General features: G+C 42.0%; 1 protein-coding gene across 2 annotated transcripts in view; it reads right to left on the minus strand.

Annotated features, from left to right (window-relative positions):
• Positions 1 to 21,249, minus strand: part of ZZEF1 (zinc finger ZZ-type and EF-hand domain containing 1) — a 92,184-nt gene that overhangs the window by 55,415 nt on the left and 15,520 nt on the right. Inside the window, exons 6-17 of one of the 2 annotated variants that reach the window (XM_043903438.1) lie at positions 19,990 to 20,200; positions 17,913 to 18,029; positions 16,822 to 17,000; positions 14,692 to 14,790; positions 13,393 to 13,484; positions 12,869 to 13,017; positions 8,649 to 8,760; positions 6,947 to 7,162; positions 5,207 to 5,307; positions 4,475 to 4,644; positions 3,525 to 3,658; positions 133 to 200 (exon numbers count right to left, since the gene is read on the minus strand). In XM_043903438.1, coding sequence (XP_043759373.1) covers positions 133 to 200; positions 3,525 to 3,658; positions 4,475 to 4,644; positions 5,207 to 5,307; positions 6,947 to 7,162; positions 8,649 to 8,760; positions 12,869 to 13,017; positions 13,393 to 13,484; positions 14,692 to 14,790; positions 16,822 to 17,000; positions 17,913 to 18,029; positions 19,990 to 20,200 — 1,648 coding nt within the window. Of the gene's footprint in view, positions 1 to 132; positions 204 to 3,524; positions 3,659 to 4,474; positions 4,645 to 5,206; positions 5,308 to 6,946; positions 7,163 to 8,648; positions 8,761 to 12,868; positions 13,018 to 13,392; positions 13,485 to 14,691; positions 14,791 to 16,821; positions 17,001 to 17,912; positions 18,030 to 19,989; positions 20,201 to 21,249 lie in introns of both variants that reach the window. The other variant, XM_043903437.1, reaches the window with a different exon arrangement.

A 21,249-nucleotide genomic window follows, 5' to 3' on the forward strand; every position in this document is an offset into this window, starting at 1 on the left:
ACTCACTCTAGAAACCTGGCTGAGTGAGGGAAGTACCTGGTTACTCCAGAAGCACCTGAAAGGAAGGGAGAGCTCAGGAAAACAACGTTGCGAAGATCTGAAGTATCAGACAATTGAGAATTATAAACTTACCTAAAATATGTGCAGAGAGAGCGGAAAGTGAGCTGCATGGACTGCTTGTGTTCCTGCTCGGTGACATTCTTCTAGAAAACAAGAAACTGCACATTCAGGAAATCTACTCCATGGAAGTTCCAGAGCCCTTGAGCAGAACGAAATACCATGGCCCACTGTTCCCAAACATGACGAACGCTGTGGTTGGCAGACCACCTCATGGGCTGGACTGAGACCTGACCTAGTGCTAAGAGGGAGCAGATCTCCCTGCCTAAATAAAAGAGGGCAGGCAGGTTTACTTCTCTTCACTGCTGAAGCTGATATGTTGAAGCTTTCCTGCAACAAAGTCTGATGCAAATGTTTAGGAAGGTGACTTCCAAAAGATGTATACTTTTATCACTGGGCATGCCATCCTGAGAAGAGGGAGCAGAGATGGAGAACATTTTTTATGAGCTTCCTATTTTTTTTAAAAACAGGATCTAAGCTTTCTCTGTGTAAGTCCAAACAGCCAATGGTGACAGTTACAGAAATCACACCCCCGATGAGGCTATGGGTTTACTTTGCAGGTGTTTTTTCTCTTCTTAATTCAATAAATGTATTGAACATCTACTGCTAGCAAGGCACGGGGGATGATTTCCAGAGAATTTAAGACCCAAGGCCCTGCCTGGCACTAGAGGGTGGGAGAGAGAAGATATGGTCACAAAGGACAGCAGTTTAATTCATCTGCATGAGAAGAGGGAAAAAATACAGCCCTCAAGATAGATGGACAAAGGAAAAGTTAATGAGCTGTTCTACTAACAGACAACAATGTCATTCAAAAGGTTGCACGTCCTCTTTCTATTTTTCTGTGTGGGACACAGGTTAGCAAAAAAAAAAAAAAAGTTTGCTCAGCTGCCTAGTAAACACTTCCAGCAAACAAGCGGGACAGAGACTTGCCCACAATCCAATGGGTCACGTCAGCTGATGCTGTCAGAGGTTATACTCACAAAGTGAAAACTGATTCAAAGGGAACCCTCATGCATTATTGGTGGGAATATAACTGGTACAGCCATTATGGAAAACAGTAACAGCTTTTGAAAGTTCTCAAAAAATTAAAAACAGAACTACCACGTGATCCAGTAATTCCACTCCTGGTTATTTATCCAGAGAAAACAGAAACACTAATGAGAAAAGATATATGCATCCCAATATTCACTGCTGCATTAGTCACAAAAGCTGAGATATGTAAGCAACCTAAGTGCCCATCAATGATCAGATAAAGAAGGTGTGGAATATACATACATATATGTATGTATGAATATTAGCCATAAAATCTTGCATTTGTGACAACATGGATGGACCTAGAGGGTATTATGCTAAGTGAAATGAGTCATACAGAGAAAGACAAATATTGTATGATTTCACTCATATGTGGAATCTAAAAAAAAAAACAAAAAACAAATGAACAAACATAATGAACCAGAAACAAAGTCATTGATACAAAAAACAAACCAGTGGTTCCCAGAGCTGAGAGGGGTGGAAGGAGGAAAGAAATAGATAATAGAGATTAAGACTACAGACTTCTAGCTGCAAATTAGTCACAGGTATGAAAAGCAGTGTGGGGAATACAGTCAATAACTAAATAATATTCTCATATGGTGACAAGTCATAGCGTGGTGATCATTTTGAAATGTATAGAGATACTGAATCATTATGTTGTATAACAGGAAATAATGTAGTGTTGTAGGTCGATTATACTTCAAAAACAAAGAAACTCACAGAAAAAGAGGTTGGAGGCAGGGATGGGTGGAATTGAATAAAGGTAGTCAAATGGTATGAACTTCCAGTTGTGACATAGATAAGTACTGGGGGTGTAGAGTACAACATGATCGATGCTGTTGTACATTACATATGAAAGTGGACTAAAGAGTAAATCCTAGGAGTTCTCACCACACGGAGAAAAAGTTCTATTTCCTTGATCTTATAGCTATATGAGATGATAGATGTTAATTAAACTTATTGCACTATTTCATGACTTATGTAAGTCAAATCTTTATGCTGTATACCTTAAACTTATACAATGCTGTATGTCAATTATATCTCAGTAAAACTGGAAAAAAAAAAAACCTGATCCCTCAAGCTGATATGCATGTTTTGTAGACAGCTGAAAACAACGAAAAATCCTCCCTCCTCTCTGAAACCTTCCTCAACCACTTAACAGAATTCTCCTCTAAAATGCCTATTGCAACTTGGGGTCAGTTCTTCCTTGTGGCAGTGTCCCCAACTGTACTGCAATCATTTGGCAACAAGGACCACATTTTATGTTTCTTTTACTCCCTTTTTTGTTTCTGTAGGGCTTTATGCATCTGACGGGGCACTTCTATTGCATGTGCTAAGTAGCTGTTACATACAGAAATGCCTTTTTAAAATGCTGCATCTCGTCTTCTTTATCAACTCTTCTCAGTAATTCTATTTAGTTGCTTGTCTAAACAGACTAATAATGATTGTATGTTTTATTATCTGTTATTTTTTAAATTTCTTTTCCTTGTCCTACAGCAGTGGCTAGGCCTTCTAATACTATATCAAGAGAAGCATGACAGTACGCACCCTTGGCTTATACCTCATTTTGAAAGGGATGAGTCAGTAATCCAAAGGCCAGTACATTGATTTTTGTAGGTTTTAGATACATGCCCTCCACCTGATTAGGGGAGTTTGTAAGGGTTTTGTTGTTTAGTCATCATCAGAATTAAATCTTATTAAAGTATCTTCTGTAGTTGTCAATTTGATCTTTTTCCTCTCTGATTTCATTGACTGATTTTCTATTGTTAAACCATCCTTTCATTCCTAGGATAACTCCAACTCAATCATGATTTTGGGTGAGAGGATGCAGCTGAGGATTAAAACTTAGCTGTATTTTCTTTATAGATATAAACTGAAATATCAACAAATAAGTCAGGGATTTACTTTGATATAATGGTGTACAGGGAGAAGTATGTGAGGTATGTAATAGGTGAAACAAGTTTAGCTTGAGTTTGTAATTACTGAATCTAGGTGATGAGTACATTTGAGGGGTTGGAAGGACTGATGTGTATTATTTAGTCCAGTTCTCTATTTAGATTTTCCCATAATAAAAAGTTAAAATGTTAAAAAGAACACTTGGTTGTAGGCATGTCATAAAGATGAAGGAGACTAAACCCTCCCCTTGTGATCCAACAGGTTGTGAAGTGGAGGTTGGGATTATCTGTCATCCCCATCTTTAGTATAGTACTACGTCCTTAGATACCTGTATCCCACACAAAACTTTGCATACGGCAAGTATTAAATACACCTTTGGGAAACAGAAACCGAGAGGACATCAGAGAAGATAAAAACTACTAAGTTTCATGCCAAGATGGGTCAAGAGTGGAATCTGCACTTTTAACATAAATAATTACCATCATGGTGAAGAGATGATTCCGCCGGGTCTGTCGGTCAGGAAAGAAGATGGCAGCCCCATTGAGAAGGGTGTTCCTGACTTCTTGTTTCAGTATTTCCATGGGCACAGAGTCTCCATCCAACCTATCCACCACTGATAAAAATGAACAATCAGCTTTAATATAGCTCATCTATTCACTTTCAATATATATATTTGCTATAATCCATAAACGCACTACCAGAACAAAGAAATACCTTTGCACAAGCTAGGCAGTGTAAAGGAATTATTTTTTGGTTTGTTTACATTTAATAAAAATAAAGACTCTATGTTCCAGTTTTTCTTTCATTATTTCTCTGTTCTTTTGAGACACAACTTGGCAAAGTCTTAAAAATAACTTCAGATGATCGCGTGTCTTACTCTCAATCCATCATTACCATCTCATCCCTTCAATCCGTCAGCCTTAGCCCTGTGTCTTAGCTGAAGGAAAGACTGACTGTTGTTTTTATTCAGTCACTAAGTCATGTCTGACTCTTTACGACCCCATGGACTGTAGCATGCCAGACTACTCTGTCCTCCACTATCTCCTGGAATTTGCTCAAATTCATGTCCATTGAGTCTATGACACTATCTAACCATCGCATTCTCCACTGGAGAAGGAAATGGCAACATCTCCAGTATTCCTGCCTGGAGAACCCCATGAACAGTATGAAAAGGCAAAAAGACTGGAGAATGTGATAATAATTACTCTCAGTATAACACAACTGTATGTCAGAAACCAGGAGGAAGGCATTGAGGAGGACTAAATCCTGAACTCCAAATAATGATTCAAAGAAGACCGAGGAAACTCATTTTCCAAAGACATAAACCTTTTACTGGGTTTGCATGGTCAAAGAATCCCTGGTTCTCTACAGTGAGAGGCCCTGCAGACCACCAGAATAGGGTCACAGTAAAGAGGAACCCCAATCCTACCACTGCACAGGTGTGCGTAGAGCTCCTTGGCAGCCTCCACCGGCCTAGGGCGCGGGCTTGGAGCCTTGGCGTCCTCAGCGGCGGCCGGGGCGTCTCCTTGCAGCACCGAGAAGCAGCTCTGGAGGAGCTGCAGAAGCAGAGTTTGGGCACAGACGCACTCTTCCCTGGGGCTACAGAAAGACAAAGACCTTCAGAGAGCAAAAGGGCCAGTTGTTTTTCCCTTGCGGTCCCACAGCTGTCTACGAAGGACTCTCCCCACTAGGCATCAGGCTCAGGAAAAATGCCAACTGAGCAGAAGAAAGGTGGAAAGGAAAGAACAGTGTACGTGGTACGTCTGAAGACACAGACCTTGTCTGACTCTGCCTACTCTGTTGCAAGGAAATGCATTTCTGACTCCGTTTCATCAGCAGGAAAAATGAAGACGCTATAATACTTGACCTGGCTATCATTACAAGGTACTATAAAGGGCAAAATGCTTGCAAAAACACTGCTCAAATAAAGCATTTTACAGAAAGGTAAGATATTATTTTCAACAATAACCGAATTTTTCAAATCAGAACAAGATAAACTAGTAGCAAGCAAAAAATCCTGGGGGGGAAGAAAAAACAACTGTTCATTTAGAATAGCAAAACTCAAGAGTTTTCAGTTGTGCTTATATGACTATCATCTTTACCATCTGAGCCACCAGGGAAGTCCCACGTGACTATCATCTTGTAAGAGATTCCGACTTACTTTTGCTTTAATTTACTGTAAAAATTCCAGAAGATCTGCAAGTCAAGACCCGCGAAGTCCAGAAAAGATTTATATTTTAAGCCACTTTCCTTTTGCTGTACCTAAAAAATTATAAAGACCAGAAAAAATAAAACTGAAAAATTCATTTGGAGAAATATTGTAACAGCTCATTTACTTCTCATTATTAAGGGATAAGGTAGCTCCTCCTATGTGTACAATCCCAACATAACTGAAGTGACCCTTAAATGACAATCTGTGGATAACTATTTTTGGGTGAAACTATAAAATATGTGTGTGTGTGTACACATGCATGTGAGTGTATATATACATGTAACATACGCACACACATCCCTGTGAAAGCTCCCTGACTTCACAGATACGACACCTGGGACATGAGGGAACCTTTACATGGTGATGACTACTGTCCAGGATCGTATTGCAGCTTGTTTTGATCCTTCCCTGAACACAGGCTGAAAGATCAATCCTGCTGTAAACGCTCTTGCTACATCTATGCATCTCTCTCTCATCTGCTGTTTTCTGCTGTGATAGGAGAGCTCCAAAGACCAAACAGTGCACATACAAACTGAGTTATCAGTCTCTGAATGTGCCATGAAGCAGAATGAAGGTGAAGAGTAGACACTGTTGCATCCCACACACAAGAGCGCTATGAGATTCCTGAGACATAAGCCACGTTCTCTATGGTGACGACTGCAAAAATCTTTGAGTGGGTTGTCACTGTGTTTTCATTAGCGACTGCAAAAGTCAGGATCGAAAACACAATGTTCACAGCAGCATTACTGACAATAGCCAAGATGTGGAACCAACCTAACTGTCCGTCAACAGATGAACAGATCAAGAAGATATGGCATATATATACACACACACACACACACACACACACAATGGAATATTAATCAGCCATAAATAGAATGAAATTCTGCCATTTGTAACAACATGGATGGACCTGGAGTGTATTACACTAGTGAAGTAAGACAGAGAAAGACAAATACTGTAAACTTTCACTTATATGTGGAATCTAAAAAATGAAACAAACAAATATAATAAAACAGAAACAGATTCACAGATATATAGAACAGAACTAGTTACCAGTGAGAAGAGGAGTGAGAGGAAGGGCAAAATAGGTGAAGGGATTAAGAGGTACAAACTATCAGGTATAACATCAATTTTAAGTTATAAGAATATAATGTATAGCAAGGAATATAGCCAATATTTTATAGTAACTTTGCATGGAGTGTAATCTATAAAAATATCAAATTACTATGTTGTACACCTAAAGCTAATACTATAAGTCAACTACATTTCAACTTTTAAAAAATCCTGTTATTATTTTCGGAGTTAAAATAAAGAGACAGAACTCACCTACACTTCAGGAGTACTTCTAGGACTTATAGAAGACATAAATCCCATAAATGTGCTTTGGCTCCCCAGTGACCCCTGGCAATCCCAGCTGGGCATCTTTAAGATCTCTGTGCAAGTCTATTCCAGGAAACCTCAAGATGGTGATCACAGGCCACTCCACCTTCCACTTACTGATGCCATCAATGCCCCACACTGTACTCCCCTTAAATTCCCAACATCATCACAGCAGTGATGCCTGCCATCCTCATTCAAACTGCATGGCCTCAGCAGGGCCAGGTTTCATGGGATGGTATTCCTTCCCCCAAACACATCATTGACTTTTCCCAAGGGAACAAGGTTTAACAACTGAGGAAACGCTACCAGGTCGTGGGCAAGCTGCTGGATGAACTGAAGGGTCTTGAGGAGCAGTGTGGCCCCACAGACGCTCTCCTCCGTGCCCCTTCTGCAGTGGGCACAGACGATGCTCTGTTCCGCTCCTGCTCTCGCAGGCCGGAGGTACCCACTGATGCTCAAGCCTTGCACTCCCAAGCGCTCTGCCGACTCCTGGCGGGTGCAGAGGAACTTCACCATCAAATACTGGAAAGAACAAGAGAGACATGATGAGAAGGACTCAGAAGCTCCAGGTACTGATGAAAGGGAGGTGAAGGTCACTCTGGGCAGGTCTCCCTGTGTCTTTCATGATTAATGAGGCCCCACAACGCCTAGCACAGGGGACACAAAGTATAAGTCTAGAATCTACAGCAAACAGGAAAGAGACTATACAAATGCTGGAGTCAGCTTCTGGGAAAGATCACAATAAGAGAATGGCATTACCCCTTCTTCAAGGCAAAAACAGAGTAAGACAGGATAAATAAGGGAAAGATGTCTGCTCTGTGGCACAGTCACTTGGGTTTCTTGTTTGAAGCTTTCTCTTTTTTAAATGAGGGCCATTTTTAAAGTCTTTATTGAACTGTTATAATACTGCTTCTGTTTTTGTTTTTTTCTTAGCCAAGAGGCATGTGGCATCTTAGCTCCCCAACCAGGGATTGAACCTGCAAACCCTATATTGGAAGGCAAAGTCTTAAACACTGGACCGCCAGGGAAGTCCCAGCACAGTTGTTTTGAAACAGAAAAGAGCTATATAGTGAAAACAGTCAATGACTGCCCTACGAAGACCATCTCAAAACCCTCCAGTTACATGTAACCTATGTGCTGGGAGCCCAGGACACAGCATTGTCTTCGCAGAGCTAAAGTCATTTTCAAAGCCCAACTTCTATACACACTCTCTGTAGTGAAAGCTCCTTTGCTGAGGATCTTTCAGAATCCATTACTCAGTTGCATAAATATTTACTGAGCAGCTACTATGTATATATCCTAAAGATAATTCTTATTTCTTTTATTTGAGCTTCTTGCTAAGATTTACAATGGCGATTACAAAAAATTAAGTCGTCAGATAATCACTGTTTCTTTCACAGCTACAATAAGACATCTCTCTTGCACTTATGCCTGTGGACTTAACTGTTCCCTAAGCCTGAGATGCCCTTCTCCACACCTCTCAGCCTGGCTAAAGACGGCAGCTTAATCAACTTTCAACACTTGGCATCACACCAACTTTCCTGGGAAGCCTTCCCTGGTGAATTCCAGACTGGGTAAATATTTTCCTCTGGGCGACAACACCCTGTATGTCTCAGCCCAATCGCAGTGTTTCACATATCTGTGACTCCCACTAGACTCTGAATTCCTTGAGGGTCACGATCATGCCTGATTCACCTCCAGGGTACCAGTGCTGGCATAGGTCTGGCACACAATGACCACTCAATAAACACTTATAAGACAAAAGGAGGGGATGGGACTTCCTGGTAGTCCAGTGGCTAAGACTCTGTGCTCCCAATGCAGGGGTGCAGGTTCGATCCTTAGTCAGGGAACTAGATCCTACATGCCACAACTCAAAGATCCTGCACGCTGCAACTAAGACCTGGCCTAGCCAAATGAATAAATATCTAAAGGAAAAAAAAAAAACAAACAGACAACAGGAGGGGAGGAGTGAGGAGGTACGTGAAGGCAACAACTCACTGATGCTTACTTTGGCAACTCTGCACTGCTGCAACTTGACATCTGCTTCATCCCACTCTTCTTCCAGCTCAAACCAGCCAATGGGATCATCTTCGCTGAGGATATCAGACGAGCAACCGATCCTGTAAACACAAGGTACTCATAAAACATTCTCCTATTTCTCAACTTCTCAAGAGTCTAACAAATAAGGCACCACTTACACGGCATTTGGGCTTCCCTTGTGGCTCAGCTGGTAAAGAATCTGCCTGCAGTGCAGGAGACCTGGGTTTGATCCCTGGGTTGGGAAGATCCCCTGGAGAAGGGAAAGGCTACCCACTCCAGTATTCTGGCCTGGAGAATTCCACGGATTATATAGTCCATGGGATCACAAAGAGTCGGACACAACTGAGCGACTTTCACTTCATTTTCACTTTACATGGCATTTAACTTGTTTAGACGGCCTGTCTGTTAACCACTGAGGTTGGGGTGTGCCACTTGGTGCCTGAGTATACAAGGTAAGTGGTGGTAATTTCCTCCCCACTTCTCAGCCTCCTCATCTGAACGATTAGGCCCAAATATGACCTGAGAATTCAGGAGAAAGTTTGCTTCTCTGGATAACTGGATTATCTGAAGAATGAGACCTGAAGTTAAGGTATCTAAGATGAGTTACTCAGGAATAAAGTCCAATGCAACAACTGGTATGTGTTTCTGGAAAGAGTCAAAGGAGAGGCAGGTTCAGTTTTCTTTCCCCAGGACTGGCTAAAATATCCACGACTGGCCTGAGGTTTATACTTGCAACAGCTGAAGGGTAAAAGCTGGGGAGCTTTCAGATCCTGGAGCTCCAAAAAAGGAAAACTTCAGCCTTCACAGGCCTCAGGACTTTTTCTTATTCCTTAAGAAGTCCTTACAGGAAAGCATTTCAACCCAAAAGCTGAAGAAGCACAACTGTGTGCCATTTCTTTTAAAAAACTGATACATGAATGGTACTTCCTTTTTAGGAATTAAATAAATGAGAAGGAGAAAATGGCAGTCTTTTCAAGTAACATTCCTAAAACTTTATTTAGTCTGTGCTACAGCTAACAAGCTAGCCAACACATGCATAATTCTGTATGGATTAAGATAAGCAAACACAGGCATTTACAACAACAGCAAGGAAAAAAACAAAGGACCCAGAAGAAGTTCTATAACAGACAGAGAAAAAACATTCTCTTCTCACCATAAGTCATTCTAAGCATGAAACATTCATGACATAGTTAAGCCTAAAACCAGTGGTATTCCATCTAAGCCCAAAATCGTGTCAATGACTCTCATCAGTGTTGAGTGTTTGAGGACTTTTTAATTCACTTTGGGAGTCATCAAGGTAATCTCTGAGATATAAAGAGCTGGCAGGGTGTCAGAGAGGGGGAGAAGCAACCTTGCTTACTAAATCAATTCATAGGCAGGGTGGAAAAAACAGAGCTGAATATGTATAGTCCTTAAGTATGTATAGCAACCCCAAAGCTGGTCCCAGAGCATACTGACTAACTGACGTCTGACAAGAGGGCAGGTAAATAAAAAGGGCAAGAAGACAGACATATGTCTTGTTAACATTTTGATCTCCAAATTGAAGAGGGACCGATAATATGTAGGCCAAGTAAATGAGGATTTCAGAGTAGCTCAGGCTGGAACCAGGAGCTAAAATCAGCAATGGACTAGTGAATAAACCTGTATTTAGGTTAAAAAAAAAAAATCCTATATAAGATGTGGAAGATCTTGTTTAACAGCAGGTTTAGGGAAGAAGACCTATATTAATATGTGCCAGGAGTGGGACAAAGCTACTTAAAAACAGTTTAATCTCTGATCATTATTTTAAAAGAAAAGCATTTTTTAAAAAGCATGTATGCATGATGGGAGAGAGATGTTTCATTTAGAGGACTGGAATTAAGACCACTGAGTTGAGATTACAGCTACAAGATTTCAATCGAACGAGTCCTCCTCACTGAGATGCACCGAGTGCTCCACCACTAAGGATATTCCAGGGAGGCTGAATAAGCATTTGTCAGAGATGCCACCACAGGAAGCCCAGAGGAGAGAGGAAGTTAGTCTAGAACCTTGCTATTTTACGTGTGATCCATGGACAGGGAGCACCAGAGTTGCCTGGGAGCTTGTTAGAAATGAAGGTCTCAGGCCCCATGCAGAACCACTGAATCAGAATCCACATTTGACACAATTCTCAGTGGTTTGTAAGTCCATGAAAGCCCAGTAGAGTACTGTGTGTTAGTCACTCAGTCGTGTCCGACTCTTTACAACCCCATGGACTTTAGCCTACCAGGCTCCTCTGTTCATGGAATCCTCCAGGCAAGTACAGTACTGGGTGATAGGAAAATCTCCAGCACCCCATTACCTATGAAATACAGGAGCAAAAAGAGCAAATCTCAGGCTCAGCTCTGTGAGTTTTCACTTGCTACTAGTGCTAAGGGAGGCAACACTGACCAGGAGATCACCGATGCCCTATGCAGCTAAGTCCAGCAGATTTAGCTTACTGCATCTAGACTTATCTTACTAATTCCTGGGTAACATCCAACAGGGCTGCCCACTCCCTGCCTCTCTGACCACGACTTTCCCTTGGCTTTCCTGCTGCTTCTCTGGCCACTTTTATCAGCCCCCGTTTCTCTGCTGCCCCTGAAATACTGGTGCCTCTCAGCATACTGACCTCTCTGTGCTCTTCCCAGCACACATGCTCAAGAATGATCTCTTCGAATTCATTTTAAACCATCGCTGAAATGTTTCTGCTCTCTGTGCCCTCAAGACAAAGTCTCTTCCAGGCTCCTGACCTGCTTATCCAACTAGCTGTGGGACATCTCAGACGTCTCCTACAGCCTCAAAGCCAACAGGGCCAAAACTGAGCTCATCATCTTCCCACAAACCTGTCCTTCCAGAAGTATGTTCTATCTCAGAAAAAGGCACTACCAGTGTCCCTCCTGCCAAGTCAAAACCCAGGACTCACTGATCCCTACGCTTTCTCCCTCTCCTGCTCTACATTTAGTCACTCATCAGGTCCTCCTGTTTCCCTGGCAGGCTACAGTCCATGGGGTCCCAGAGAGTCAGACACAACTGAGTGACTAACACACACACAACAAGTCCTGCTGGTTCTACCTTCTAGCATGTCTGCAGTCGGTCCATATCTCTCCATTGCTCCTGTCGCAGCTCTAGGTGACGTCACCCATACTCTGGCCTCCAAGGTGACAGCAACAGCCTCACCCATTGCATCCTGCCTCCCTGTTCACTCTCCTCCAGCCCCTGCCTCACACAGCAGGCTCCAGAGTAGTGCTTCCAAACCACACATGCAATCTCCTCCTTCTCCTGGGATAGCACAATCCCCAACTCCCTTTTCCTGCCCCCACTGCTTTCAGGATAAAAGTCTCAACTCTTAAACAGAGACAAAAGGCCTTTATTTATTTATTTATTTATTTATTTATTTTTCAAAAGGCCTTTAATGACCTGACCCTCTTCTCTCTCCAGCTTCACCTCACCCCACTCTCTGCCTCACCACACACCTCAGCAATGTGTGGCTCGCCAGTCCCTTGAGTAGGTCAGACTCCACCTTTGAGTTCTCAACTCTACTCTGTTCTTTGCTCAGGACATTCTTCTCCCACTACTTCAAGAGGTTAATTAACTTTAACTCCTCCAAATTCAACACTTCCTCTAGGAAGCCTTCCCTGATCAGGTCAGGTGCTCTGCCCTGTGCTCCTAGAACACCTGATCCCTCCCACCTATCTCGCCTGGACAGCACAGTGACTCTCTGGGCTTTACCATCTGTCTCCTTAGCTCCACAGCAGGCTCTGTAGAGCAGAGACTGTGCCAACTTGCCCATGAGGGTATCTTTGGTGCCTAGCAGCAGGCCGAGCACATCACAGGTACTTAATAATTATTTTCAATAAAAGCACAAAAACAGGAGGAAGGAAGTTGGGGCCGGGGTACATTTCCCAGGGGCTAGAGAAGACTAAAGACCTCAGGCTGTCCACAATTCACATGGCTATCATTACCCAGCCATTTTGAAGATCTATATACCTGGTCACGAAAGGGACCAAGTAAAAGTCTATGAACAAATTAAAATACATGTCTTCACACATGCTGCCAGAAAGCAATGAATGTTCCTGGCTACTAAAGATGGGTTAGTAGCAACTTTTCTTCTATAAAGAAAATATATGTCACCAGTAAGAGAATGTATATTATCTTATTAACTAGAAAGATTTTTATTCTGTTCCTTACCTGCTTTTTACAAATTGCCTGAACTCTGGAAGCTTCCATTTGTCATATTTTTCAAATCTTTTGAAGTGTTCTTCTGCGTGAAATTTATCAGAAGATGAATTGTAAGCAAACACCAAGCCACACTGGGCACCAATGCCACCACGTCGAACCTGCAAACAGAGATCCAAATAAAGAACATTGAAGGGCCAGAGTTTTGTGGCCATTCTGTTCCCAAATAATGTGGTCAAATTCAAAGCACTTAATGCAAAAAATGAAACCAACAAAGAGAGATTTCAAATACATTAAATCCTGGAAAAGTAAGAAAGATGCTTCCCAAGAAAGGATTCCTCACCATTTTTGATCCTTACACTCACACCATTCACAGACTTAAACTCTATTCATCTTTGTGTCCCTGTGTCTGCTATAGGCCTGACACAGAAAAATCACTAAAGTCAATGAAAAGTCAGTGACATGGACTTCTGCAATGCAACCCTATTTTTAAAACTAGCAGTAACATTTCTGAAAGAAGGCAGCAGAAGAATTACCATAATTCTGATCTGAGTAACTTGGAAGGCAGATTCAGTTCCTGTAGAAAAAATAGTACTTGCTCTGGTTTTTCCAGTCTCTGTAAGAAAACCTACAAAAAAGAAAAATTAACATTAGGATGACTGATACATCTGTAATAACCCTAAGAACTAAGACTAACAAAACCAAGGCATATCCTTTAAGGCAGAGGCATCTAGCCCATCTGGTCCTCTCATAAAATTTAGAAAAAGAATTCCTCTCTGGGCAGATGCAACCCCACTGATCAACCACCAGGTAACAGATAATGGGCCAGGTATAACTTCATCAGAGCACAATCTTTTCAACTATACAGGCAGCCCTGCTCTGAGGCAACAATAAAGAAATAAAAAGTTGATAAAGATTGTGACTTTAATTCAAAGAGACAAAAGACTAGACAGTTAATCATCTTTCTGAACCATTCCTAAAACCACGACTGATGTTTGGCTGGGCTGTTAGAGGCAAGCAGACTTAAAGGCTGAGAGAGGAATTAGTTTCTCAAATACTGTCAGAAAAGACTGTGAAAGTCTTCAAAATGGACAAGAAAAGAATGTGTGTGTTTGTATGTGTCCTTAGTCATGTCTGCCTCTTTACGATCCCATGAACTGTAGCCCACCAGGATCCTCTGTCCATGGGATTCTCCTGGCAAGAATTCTGGAATGGATTGCCATTTCCTCCTCCAGGGGATCTTCCCGACCCAGAGATTGAACCCACGTTCAATCTGCATTGGCAGGCAGATCCTTTACCACTGAGCCACCTGGGAAGCCTCCCCAAAGTGTTTATTTAGCCCACTCTTTTGAGTTCTCTCCACCTTTCATTGTCTCTGAGCTACTTGATAATTCTCTAAATTGTACAATATGACAGTAATACAAATGATTCTTGTCCACAGAAATAAAAAGTGTGTCTATAGGAACACAGCTGATTACTCCTTATGAAGACTGACTAATTCTGCGGCTATCTGTAGAATCATGTTAACATTCCCATTGGTCTCCGCGTGTTAACGAGTTCTCCCCGACCTGCCTGTATAACATCCAGTGGTCCCCTCGCTAATGTATAATGTGAACATTCAAGTACTTTTAAGTTGTTACAGGTGACTGATGCCTAGCAGATGGCAACACTGCAGTAAAGAGATCACACAAACGGTTCAGGAACCACTGACGCCAACTGAAGCACAGTGGCAGTGAAGGCTGCACGTCCTGAAAGTTTCAAAGACCACAGTGTGGTTCCACAGGGCCTCCAGTGGCCGTTTCCACTCACTAAAACCCAGCAGGTCCACCACTCACCGTCCCTCGTCCACGGCTCAGCAAGCAGGTTTTCAGGTCCTGACTTCTCTTCTTTCCCCTTGACATCACAGGCCTGAAGAGTCAATTGGAGAGGTTTCCCTGATCAAAGAAAAGAGAGAAAGCGAGAGAGACTGAAGCTAGCACTATGAAAAAATGAAACCTAGAGTGCTCATCAGTGGAAACAGAGAGCCTGTGGCCATCCAGATTGCTAACTAAAAACTGACCCATTTAAAAGCTAACATAGGAAGTAATATCAGATAAAAGGTGATACTACCCTGTTCTGCTCTCCTGAAAGAAACAAAGAATAAGTAATTCCAAAAAGAATCACTCTAGAATAACAGACCAGTCAAAAACAAAGCATATTGTAAGACATAGATTAATAACACAGACTAACGTAGCTGTGTGTTGAGCAGGAGGAGAGAGGAATTCCTAAGACACTGTTTGGGAGTCAATAATGAATTTTATTGTAACTGCATTTAAATATATAAATAATGGAAAAACAAATATCATATATTAATGCATATTTATGGAATCTAGAAAAATAATACTGATGAACCTATCTGCAGGGCAGAAATAGAGACTCAGACACAGAGAACAGACTTGCGGACACAGTGGGGGAAGGAGAGGGTGGGGCAAACTGGGAGGGTAGCTCTGACATATATCCACTACCATGTGTGAAGCAGACAGCTAGTGGGAGCCTGTGGTATAGCACGGGGGCTCAGCCTGATGCTCTGTGACGACCTAGAGGGGCGGGGTGGTAGGGGCGGGGTGGTAGGGGTGCGGTGGGGTGGCGGAGTGGGGAGGCTTAAGAGGGAGGGGATGTATCCTTACTTATGACTGATCCATGTTGTTGTATGGCAGAAAGCCACACAACAATGTAAAGCAATTATCCTCCAATTAAAAATAAATTAAAAATTAATAAATAAAATAAAACATGCATAAATAATGTCTTGGGGTTTGGGGTCTTGTTTCTTAAAATTATCTCCAGGCAAATTTTGGAAGTTTTCAAAATTACACAGATCAACTTTTACTATAATGATCTAACAACATTTTCTTTTGTTTGAGTAATATAATGAAAACTCTATAACCCTATTAACCTATAAACCAAACCGGAACTAGAACACTATCAATAATGAACAGCCCCCCTAGGCGTTCCTCCCCTGTTTGGGCTCTCTGCCCAAATGACAGCTAAACTGAATCGAAAACTTCTCTGGAGAATATTTTCCAGATAGATCTCTCCCATCCGGCCATGGGTCCCAACTTTTCCAAAAAAAAAATGATCTTCCCAAAATTGAGGAGGGGGTGACTGGATTTACATGATATCTATTGTCTGACTTAAAAAATTAAAAGTTTAAGTAAACTATTAGGAAATATTAAGGCAAAGGTACAAATATCATCTTTGGAGAAGGAAATGGGAACCCACTCCAGTATTCTTGCCTGGGAAATCACAGACAGAGGAGCCTGGCAGGATACAGTGTGTGGGGTCACAAAGAGTTGGACACAACTGAGCAACTGAACAACAACAACAAATACCACAAGGAATGATCACAGTACTCTGACGGGATGGGACTCAACGCTGTGCTCTGTGGACAGAAGCTTTAGCCCTAGAGGCCAGGACGGCACGTGTCAAGTGCAGTCATCTGGGAGGAGTTGTACAGACTCCTGTGTTGAGAAGGATTAAGAAAGAAGTTCCAACCTGGATCAGTGGAAAAGTGCTAAGATGGATTGCCATTGGGCTCAGGAGGGAAAGTGGAGGCTGGCATGTATGTCTGCCCATATATGTCATTCCAACAGCTATCAGCTATCACGAGGATGCAGAGGGATGCATTCCAAGACAAGGATCCTTCGCTCCCGGACTGGCATTCAAATGGCCACCAAGCCTCAGTCATTAGGTCAGTGAATCCTGGTAGTGCAGTGCAGTGAATACTCAAGTTTCTTTTCTGCTAATGCATCCAAAAATGAACCAACATCTCCCTCCCTAGTCAAAGAAGACATGTTCCTCCAGAAACCACAGTATAACTACAAAGACCCAGCCCACAAACTACTACCCAACAAGATAAGAAGATGCCAGAAGGCCCCCGGCTGGTGATGGTTTTATGCATCTTTGTGCACCTTGCCGAGGTCACTTACCGTATTTAAGGAGCAGGTTCTGCCTGACCAATGCCATGGATGAGATGACAGATGAGGCGTCATAGTGTGTGTCCAGGTGATCAGTGACAGTACACAGAGAGCTCAGCACTTTGGCAACACTTCCTCTTGCTAGTGCAAAGGCCAGAAGAGTCAGCTCCACCTCTGGAGTAGAACGGCAGCTACAAGCAAAGAGCAGAAAGCGTTTCACTTCTTAAAACGAGAAAAAATCCAGGTAGTTCAAACTTTGTGTAACTGATCACCAAAAGCAAAATCAACCTGCCATAAGCTTTATCCATATACCAGAAACACTTTTTGAAAATCCTTAAGATATCCTAAAGAAAAACTAAATCGGTCTGGAGGAATAGGAAATAAAATCCTCACCTCTGTAACCTTAATCTGTAAGTATAAAATAATGCTATCAATTTCAAGAAGTCCAACTTTATAAACCAAAAATAAATAGGCTGTTGCAATAAGCGCCTGCTATCAAGAAGCCTTGAGTAATGACCTGGCTTGCTCAGACAGCTAAGGGCTTTTTCCTTCAAGCACCAGTAATGTATTTTAGATCTACTCCATGTCACACTTACCTAGTTTCTTAAACACATTACCCTGAAACTTTTAAAACTGTCTAGATGTCTCAGGGCCTGGTTTGTACTCTAACACAGTAACGTCCTCAGGGCTCTCTGTAACAGAGCTGAGTGTCCCCACACTAACCGACTCCTCTATCAGCTACCAGGGTGTCCTTTCCCAGGTCTATGGGCAACCAGGCTTGTTAGGCCTGCCCATGGAGGCAAGCAGGTGCTGGGCTGGGGGTGTGAAGGAACGCAGAGGCTTTGAGTTCTGGACTGTGACACCTCTGCCCTAGCTTAATCTGAGGACTACTCCGCCCCCATCCCCAATTCCTGAGGTCAGGGGACACTGCTAGTTAATGGAGGGCACCGTTATTTCACTTTCTCTTCAGTCACTAAAAAATGAAACACTGAAAAATTAAAAAAAAAAAAAATAAAGACTTGAGAAGCACATATGCCCTCTATCTGCCACCAACACCAGTCCCCCATCTCCCCCTACCCCACTTATCGACCTTGAGTTCTCACCTAGTAATCCTTATGAGGAAGCTGTCCACTTCTTCCAGAACATTGGGAGACAGGAAAGTGGAGAAATCTGTAGATCCTGGTGAGAGGGACAGCGGAGGCATGTGCTGCAGTGCCTTCCTAGAAGTGTAAGGTGCACATTCAGAACAAACCCAGGCCAACGATAAATTTATTAATATAATTTTAGACCAAATAAAAATACATTGTTGGAAGCTTATTTGGATTAAACCCTTACTAAGAAACAGTGTTCCTACAGAGAACCTGGCATATAATATAAATCAGCCTTTTTCCTACAGGGGTCCCAGTGCTAAACTGTTTAATGGGTTTTCTTTTTTTTTTTTGAGAGTTCCTTTTAAGAACTTCTTGAAGAGTTAAAGAGTTTAAGAATCTCTTAAAACAGTTTCTTTAAGAGTTTTCTTTAAGAATACACACGACTCTGGTATTCAGTTGGTCACTTCAGTTGAAATTTTGGAATTCGAGTTGTTTAACTCAGAAATATATGTTTTTTAAATTTTAGACTTGAGAACGGCATTCTAAATACTGTTTGTAGATAAAGAAGGCATCCACAGAGAATCCACCTAACCTGTTGTGAAGACAATATCAGGCATATAAACTTTAAATATATCTGATCTTTGACAACTTGGCATAACTCCACAACTCCACAACTCCGTAACTCCACAAAAACAAGGTAGGAAACTCATCCTCTTCTCCTTCCTGAAAATTCAGTCCATAGCGTAGGGCTATGCAAGGCAGGCACTCGTGTGTGCCTGCGTGGGGCACATGGTGGCCCAGTGAGGTACTAGAGCAGGGTACTGAGCAAAGAGACAGCCTGGTGTGGAATGCCAGCCCTAAGAAGGTGAGGAGGGTGTTTAGGCAAGGGCCGGGGAGCTGGGAGGCTGGTTATACGGAGTGGGACTCTTTAAATAAGTAAACATATCAGGGTTGATGTGAGCCAAGTTTCTCACAGTCATAGCAGGGAGCTACAAACATAGAAAGAGAGAAAATCACAATGAACATGGTAGTACTGGATTAGAAGTATCAGTGTAAACTCAAGTTCCCAGTGTTACAGACAAGAAATAAACACAGGAGTCACTGTGTCTATGTATACACATGCGTCTATTACTCATACACATATATTTCCCAGCTGTGTCCACTGAGAGAAGCAACACTCCGGCAGCAATGGGTTTAGTTTGTTCAGTTCACAAACACAACTCTCCACTAAAAGTGACCACGACTCTTGAGAAAAAAGGCTAATTCTAGGACTATGGCAGGGAACATTCAAGGTAAGCCTGGAATATTTTGATCCAAGGAAGAGTTCCAAGATGAGGACATGTCAAAAGGACACATGAACCAGACTGTCCGAGTTCCTATTGGCCAAATCTGGGCCAATCTGAGAAGCAGTGCTGTGATGGATAACAACTCCAGGAGTAAAATAGGAATCATGAGTCACGTCAAGTAAAGTCTAATGAGGAATGCGATATTTACAGAGTCTCCAAGTACCTCCTCACAAAATACGAACTTACACCATCTGAAGTGTAAGCGCCGAGTCTTAACCACTGGACAGCCAGGCAAGTCCACCCTAACAGTTTTTTAAAAGAAAATTTCCAAAGGTGCTTTACATTTAAAAATAGATTAGTTTGGTGCCCTTGAAAAGATTTGACTCTTTTGTGAAAAGAGCCTTCAACCTAGGGCCAAGGTCCAAAGACCTCTAGCTGATCCATCATTGCTTGGTCATGTACCCAGGAAAGGTCACAGTACACTTGACTGTAAAATAGGGATAATTTTTACACATACATATTGCAATGTAAGTAGGTAAAAAATGTATAGCATCTGAAGGTGTTTTATCCCATATAAACATATAAATGCAAGCAACTGTCCCCCAGCAGATAAGGAACAGGGATGGCATATGTGACCCAGCCCCACCCCCACCAAGCCTGAAACTGAAGGCACAAACAGGAGACAGCAGGGCACCTGGGGCTCGGCTACTGACTGAATCTCAAAGGTCGAGGGTGCGCAGTGACGCGTCCTGCCGGCAGGAGAGTAAGCACGCCATGACGGGCCCGGAAAGCCAGTGACTTACTGAGTGTTGCGCAGCACCGTCTGGACAAACGCAGGATTTGTCTCCATGGAAGCCGTCACCAGAGACGTCAGTAGAGACCAATACCATATTGCAGAAGCATCTGAGACTGAGACCCCAGACTTCTTGACTCTCTGAAAGCCAACAGCCCTCAGACCGTGAATTCTAGTGTCACATCCATCACTAAGACAACGCTTTATGTTAATCTGGACATCTGTCAAGCGCAAACAACAAATTCAGCATTGGATTAACTTCTTCAGTTCGGCAAATGCTAGGCTTCCAACTAAAAGCAAAAGAGTAATTCACATTTCGAAAAAAAAAATGCTGAAGATACATTTTGATGCCAGAAATAAATGGTGTGTGGAGCACATATACAATCAATTTGTCAAAAGAGCAGTGACTAATCTAAGGAGTCAAAAGTATCACGTGTAAAATTAAGGGTGGCTTAAATCTTTACATCACAACGCTTCAAAGGAATTTATGACTCTTGAAAATCAACACAAAACTGTATTTTTAAAATCCTGGCTAAACACATGGTAAGAAAATGTCTAGAATTTTTCCTAAAGTTCCAAAATTTAGATTTAATTATAAAACAGCAGCTGGCTCATAGCTGTTGTGAAAATTTCTTTTTAATAATCAAGTCCCAATAGATGACATAGGCATGACTCACTTTTAAGAGCTGTCAGAATTTCTTATTTGGGTTGGAGAGGAGGAGGTGAGAAGTTAAAAGGGACACAACTTAGAGAAAAGACCACCACAGTGTAAGACAGGAAGCTGCTACTCCACAAGCTTAACTACTTCTTTGCCTAGGGGTGAGACACAAAACGACTCTACCTCCCTAGGCCTCAGTTCCTCTGAGCAAAGTAAGAACACTTCTTTTGGCCCAGGAAAGCATTAGGAGAAATGAGACAAAACATGAAGCATTCCGGCTCCCTGAATGAAATAAGCCTGGAAAAAAATCACAGAATTGTGATTATTTCCAAAACCCTGTGTGTGAAGCAAGGTTATAATAGTATAAAAATGGAAACAACCGAAATGTCCAAGAAGAAAAAGCTTGTTAAAATTAAGGCACAATCTTAACAACACTAAGTAAAGGTGTGCATGAATATATGATAAGACAAGTTAAAAAGTTACAAATCAGCATGAACGAAATGTCACTTTTGTAAAAAGATACGTAAAGATATACATAAATATATATATGCAAACCTATTTTTAAGTTAAAAAATATATATATATGTCTGTGTGTGTATATTTATATACATA

The sequence above is a fragment of the Cervus elaphus genome, chromosome 5 (assembly GCF_910594005.1).
Source record: "Cervus elaphus chromosome 5, mCerEla1.1, whole genome shotgun sequence".
Classification (NCBI taxonomy): Eukaryota; Metazoa; Chordata; class Mammalia; order Artiodactyla; family Cervidae; genus Cervus; species Cervus elaphus.